At 43.5% G+C, this 6,396-nt stretch overlaps 1 protein-coding gene across 1 annotated transcript; it reads right to left on the reverse strand.

Annotated features, from left to right (window-relative positions):
- Positions 1-279: 279 nt before the first annotated feature.
- On the reverse strand, positions 280-1,258 carry PHALS_06044 (uncharacterized protein; the record flags this gene model as incomplete). Its single annotated transcript, XM_024723389.1, has 2 exons — positions 280-313; positions 387-1,258. The coding sequence occupies 2 exons, from the start codon at positions 1,256-1,258 to the stop codon at positions 280-282; spliced, it is 906 nt and encodes a 301-aa protein (XP_024574370.1).
- Positions 1,259-6,396: the final 5,138 nt, after the last annotated feature.

Consider the following 6,396-nt stretch of genomic DNA (forward strand, 5'->3'; position numbering starts at 1 on the left):
TGTGGAGAAAACGATAGCGACGGTGAATTTATTGACATTGTATTCGGTACCCGCTAATGCTGTTCCTACCACACTGAAAGAGTACAATAAAAAATGAGCTCTTTGTGTGCGTTTGACATTTAGGGGGTTGTAGCCCGAAAAATCTTCGTCAAGGTGATCATTGAGTCTGTTTTTCTTGAAAACAGTTTGGTATACCCGATTGATGTCAGTCAATTTTTCTTACCATCTTCATGTGTTCGAATGCATCACGTCAAGATTAGCTTAAACATCTCTTGCGTCTCAGACGTCTTCAAAGATTGTGTGAATACCAGATCTATGCTGAACAAATTGCTCATCGCGCAGAAGTGTATTTTTTGCAATAGCCTCCCAAAGCAATTGCGACTCACCCGACCGTGATAGTCCCGCTGCTAAGTGCTATGCGACCACCATCTGTAAGCTCCACCACATTCTGCAGCGAGCCAAGCAACCGTCGTAGTGTGTCAAGAAGCTGTAGACAGACCAATAAATTGCTAACGTAGCCTGAGCGATTAAACACGAATGTATAGGTACCCGCGACAGCAGTTGTACCGGTAATGAGCAGCCGCACATGCTCAAAATCAACTCGACCTGTTTTGACACTGGAAAAAAGCGAGCTGATACTTTGTCGATGACATCGTAAGTAAAGCATTAACTCCACCTCCACCATAACACCTTCGTCACCAACGGGGTGCGTTTTCCAGATCTGTGGCTCAAGAACGTATAGCTCGAAGTACTGATCATACAGCCGCCATTGTTGTATGAATGCATCGGCGCCCCGAAGGTCGACACCTACAACATCTGCGGCTAAAATTGAGCGGAGAAAACGTTCTTGATACCCTGATAAAGACAATGAGTAGCCATCGTGATACACACGGAAAAATTGCAAGACAACTAATTCTGCATGGTTTTTAAGTGACTCATCTGGATGCAGCGGTTGTTGTCGTCGCTGGTTCTCATCGTTTGCATATGCAGGTGACTTTTTCTGTTGGTTGCATTGCAGGTTTTGATACAAACATGCTATGTCGGTCTGCAGTGTTTGATTCACGTGCTCGAGCATCAAAATCTTGTACTCGCGCTTGGCACGGTGCTTGCGTTGGTACAGGCGATCTTGTAGGCGCTTTTTAGTTACTCGCATAATTTGTTTCTCATCTTGATCGGTTGTGGCAAGCACCTGCTCGTTGACCCGATCAAGCAAAACTTGCAGCTCCCAAAAACAGAAGTACGGCATGGCTTGAGCCATTATTTACGTACAAAAGGTAACAACTAGCTTGAAAAAGTTTGCGAATGAGGATCAAGGGCCTGCTTCAGATAAATAAGGTGGGGCACATTATTCTTTGAATACACTGACCTTTCGCTATGAGTTCTTGATTTCAATGTCGACAAGAGAGCAGTATTACCAGGTTGAAAGCAGTCTCGCAATGATTGTCCATCATCTCTTGTCCCTGCAACATCGTTGCACTTTGGTCAAGCGGTACAGGCTCCAACGATGCTGCATTCCATATTTTTTAAGTCTTGCAAAGTGGACTGAGAGTGGACATCAAGTGCTCGCCATCACAGCCAGGATAAATTTATTTCATGTGTAATATATTTGGACAAGGGTTGGTGTCGCTGCCAAACTTTTGAGGAGCGTGGTGATAGGGTAGAGGAAAGCAGATATGCGTATCACGATAGCTCGTCAAAGCATTTCTCAGCTCGCGAAAAGATGTAATACTTTAAAAACAGTTGGTCAATGAGACTACGGCGCTTACTAGAATTTCTTAATATGTTGTAAGAGAATTGATGAGAATAAAGTAGTAATGCGTATTTTGTCATAATTCTTTATAAGCTTTTAGCTGCAGAGGATAATATGTAGTGAAGTATCACGTCGCAGATTTGTGAAACTCGAGCAACTCAAGCTTAATTAAAAAAAAACTAATTAGCTAAATTTGCAAAAAAATGAAAAAGGACAACAAAGTATCAGCTTGTCATATTTTTTATCATGTGTTTTGAGCATTTGAAGATAAGCACAACGTGTCTGCGATGTGATTCGATACACAGTATCGAGCTCTGAGTAAGAACAGAGGTATGCATGAGCGGCTACTCAATAACAACAATTTTATTATCAAAGACTGTGTATCGCATACATCTAACGGATTGCTTCGCCGCTTCGAAATGAAGCTCTAAAAATACTAAATTCATTACCCTACCAAAACGATTTCAGATGATCTAAAAATAATCAAGGACAAACAGTTCTTGAAGGTTGCCACAACAGAAATTCCAACTCTCCGTTTTTTCATTGATTTGTAGGACCATATCACCACCCACTGCCAGGTATGTCGAAGCGGCGCAACGACATTCCGATGTGGCGGAAGCAAGAAGTTATTGTGTGTATTCAAGAATGTGCCCATATTGCAATTTCAGGCTTCAGTGAAGTTGGTGTGTTCATGGCTCTCTAAGATATGAGCATGGGGACCGATGGAGACACTGACACCATCAGTTGAGCTGGTCTTGCAGACAAGTACCGATACTGACTTGTTGCTATACATAAAGTGTACGGTACGCTGTTTTAAAAACATTACAAGACAGCCAGCGACAGCAGGATGGACGCAAATGTCCTCGACCTTGACGTTTTGGACAAGATTTGCGGAAGTAACTGATGGATAGAAATAAGTTTTGACAGCATAAAATACAGCTTCACGTCGGCACAGTTTTGATTCATCTCTTCGCATGCATTCTGTTGGTTTGTTGGTAAGAACCGAAGTGAATATACTTAGGTCGTTTGCTATTTCTAAGCCTATCCGTCTAAATCATTCTAAAGCGACCATATATACCTGCTCTAATGAAAGACTACCATTATGTCCGTAATCAATATTCGTAATCATGATAATAACTGTAAACGTTACCGGTATACTTGTGACGTCATCCACGCGCATTCAGCAGAGTATCTCAACACTTCCACCTACCGCTGTTGTTGAGCTTGCTTTGATTCTTGCTTCATGATGCCTGTCTTTTCGCGGTGAAACTTGAGCGTCTTACTCCCTAGTCTCTTGGTAAGTATTTCCGCGAGCTGATGCTTTGTGTTGACATAGTCGATTTAGATCGTTTTGTATTCAACGTTTTCTAGCGTAAGTGATGCTTGATGTCGACATGCTTACTTCTGGCATGATATGTCGTAGTCTGGGCCAGTGCTATTGCACCTTGGTTGTCCTCCCAGACTTGCATTGCATGATTCCGGTCTTTGCCCATGTCTTTCAACATCGCGCACGTCCTCAAGACTTCCTGAGTGCACAGGCTTAGTGCCATGTATTCGGATTCTGCTGAACTTGGTGCTATAGTTCATTCGACTTGAACACTACCGGTCCATTACCATCGCGCCAGATAGAGATCGTCTGTCGTCGATGTTGCTTCCTCAATTTGTGTTCGTGAATGCTTCAACCATAATGTTAGTGACCCTTCCTTCATATACAATTCCATACGTATGACTCCAAGTATCTTAGCACATGAATCACGGCTCACCAATGCTGTATTCCAGAATTTTCGAAAATCTTGATAGTTACGTAACTACGTAGGCAATGTCCGGTCCAGGACATGTTGCTATGTACTCAAGACAGCCGATGAGAGAGCGATATGGCTTTGACTACATTTGAGTTTTTCTGCATGTGTTCTTGGCAATTGTTCTTTGGAAAACTCGAGATTGGAGTTATCGGTCGTTTTGGCGTTCTGCTGACCGAATCGATGCGTAAAATCGTCAATGTAACGCGTTTGCTTGACCATAAGTGTTCCGACTTTCGTGTCATGATCAATCCCCATCCCCAAAATTATTTTGCGTCAACAAGCTCCTTTATTTTGAAAGCACTCTTGAGGGCGCCTTTGACTTCACAGATCGCTGCACGGCTCTTGGCTGCAAGTATCATATCGTCCACGTAGAGGAAACGTAGATTTACCCGCTCTTAGAGAACTTTACATACACCAACTGATCCGCGCAACAACTCTGTAAGCGATTCAAGCAAAGACTCCTTGAATTGCGCTATTCCAAGCGCTAGCTGCTTGTCTTAAACCTTTGATGGCCTTATTCAGCAGACAAACAGTATCCCCAATAATCTTAACCCAGGCAGTATCTCCGTATAGACTTGGGCACTAATCTCACTATTTGGAAAGGCAGTGTCTGCATCCAGCTGTTCCATTTCATATCCGTCTGCGACACAAACAGCCAATACAACTCGAATCAAATTTATCTTCGCTATGGAGGAGCACGTTTTAAAAAAATCACACCGTCCTTTTGTTTAAACCACCTTCGCGACAAGCCGTGTTTTGTAACGAATGACTCGGCCGATCTCATCACGCTTCATCGACATCCAATCGGACGAGCAGTTCCGCGAATATACAATAGACCAAGTGCCGTTTGTTCCTGTGATAAAGATTCAGGCCTCATTGCTGCTCGCCACGCCACTGCTATATCACTTGCAACTGCTTCAGCGTATGTGATTGAGATGTCAGAGAACCCGTCGATTCTTGCCGCATACGCCAACACTGCTTCGGCAAGTAAATCATCTTCGTCAATTCTCTTTGGAGACGGTGATCTTTTGCTTTCTTCCGATCTTCTTTCATCATACAGCTCCAATCTGTCTTCCGGTAGTAATGTTGGCTCTTGACAACGCCTTGACCGCTCTGTGCCCGGACGAAACACCGAACATATCCCCAATTATTCGCGGAGAAATATTTTGCCAGCTCTTGCCCAGTTGCTATCCGATCTTTGAGTGCAAAGAGCCGATTCAGATTGATATTGCGCACTGATTCGACCTCATCCATCTCAATATCATGCGGAGACTCCTCGATACCGTTCATAAACTCGTCTATCACCGGCCGTCGCACAGTAAAAAAATGTGCTGCTGCTTCATTCATCTCCTTGAAACATGAGTAACTGATTCCTTTTTCAAACACGGTGTCTCCTAAATACCGATAACTTCACGCTCATCAAGCTAAACAGATCGTGTAAGCTTAGTATTTGATGATTCTAAATCATAAAAACGATTACCCTTTGCTTTTTCAGCATATCCAACAAGCATACACTAGTAGGTGTCAGGGTCGAGCTTCGTCCCTTTAGCGCTGTCAACATGGGCATATCTTTGGGGCCCAGACACACGCAGGTATTCCATTCGTGGTTTCTGCTCAAAACTTACTTCATACGGCATTATGTCATTTCGTTCAGTGTTCACAGAACTATTAATCAAATCGACTGCAGTGCTTACAGCTTCCGCCCACCAAATGATTGACGTCCCCCATATAATGAAGCATGCTTTTTGCCTTCTCAATGATAGTACGATTAATCCGTTCTGTACATGTGTTAGGGGCTATAAGGTAAAGTCCGCTGAAGCATGATACAATCCCAGTGGCAAATAGCTGTGACCTTCATGTTCACAAACTCTGTTCCATTGTCAGGGCAAATGCATATAATTTGCTCTCACAATTTCTTTTCGAAAAACGACTTATATTCGGTGAGTTTCGCAGAGACCTCACTCTTACTCTTCAGGAAATAAGCAACCACGAAGCGTAAGAAATCATCCACAAATGTTAGCACAAATTTTGCTCCTTCTTTTGATACCGTTTGCATAGGTCCCATCACACTAAATTAAAAACACGCGCTGTCGTGAACATGCGATACAGCCCGCTTATACTTCATACATCCACTGCATACAGTCTGAATACCACTGCATAAAGCTGGCATACTATGCGTGACATGCTAAGTTTTGACTATACCGCTTCTCGCTTGAATGTACCATGCGCGCGTGTCACAGCTCCTACTGATTGTCAGCACCGGCGTCCTCCTACAACGCGCTTCTTCAAACTTTAAATCAAGGATGAAAGTTCTGCCGACCTTTTTGCTCAGTGCAAAAGCCTTGTTCTTGCCTCAGATAACAGATGAAAATTTCTGAAACTTCACACGTAAACCATGTTCTGCAAGTTTTCCGAGCAATAGCAGCTATATATCGAGTCCTGGAATGTACAAAACGTCCAAACATCCTGATGTGCTTACCGTCCATCCCAGTCAGCTTAACAGCTCCTTTACCAAGAACACGCAATTTCGTTCCGTCTGCAATGGTTACCTTGATGCCCAAGATCGTATCATCAAAAACAAATAGGTCTTCACGGTATGGTGTCATCCACGATTGCTTCTTAGCCGCCGACCACTTCCGTGAACAAGAAACGCTTTCTCCGTCGTCTCCTTCCCTTGAAACCGTTCATGCTTCTTTAACAGCTTCTCCTTGACCTCGATTGGCGTGATGTCCCAGGCGTTTTCTACGATCGACACAATCAACTCATAGTCTGTCAGGAGACTGCTTAGCAGTACCACTAGCTGTCGCGATTCGTCAACAGGCTCTCCAAGTGACTGAAGTCCGA

The sequence above is a fragment of the Plasmopara halstedii genome (assembly GCF_900000015.1).
Source record: "Plasmopara halstedii genome assembly, contig: Scaffold_292, whole genome shotgun sequence".
Classification (NCBI taxonomy): Eukaryota; Oomycota; class Peronosporomycetes; order Peronosporales; family Peronosporaceae; genus Plasmopara; species Plasmopara halstedii.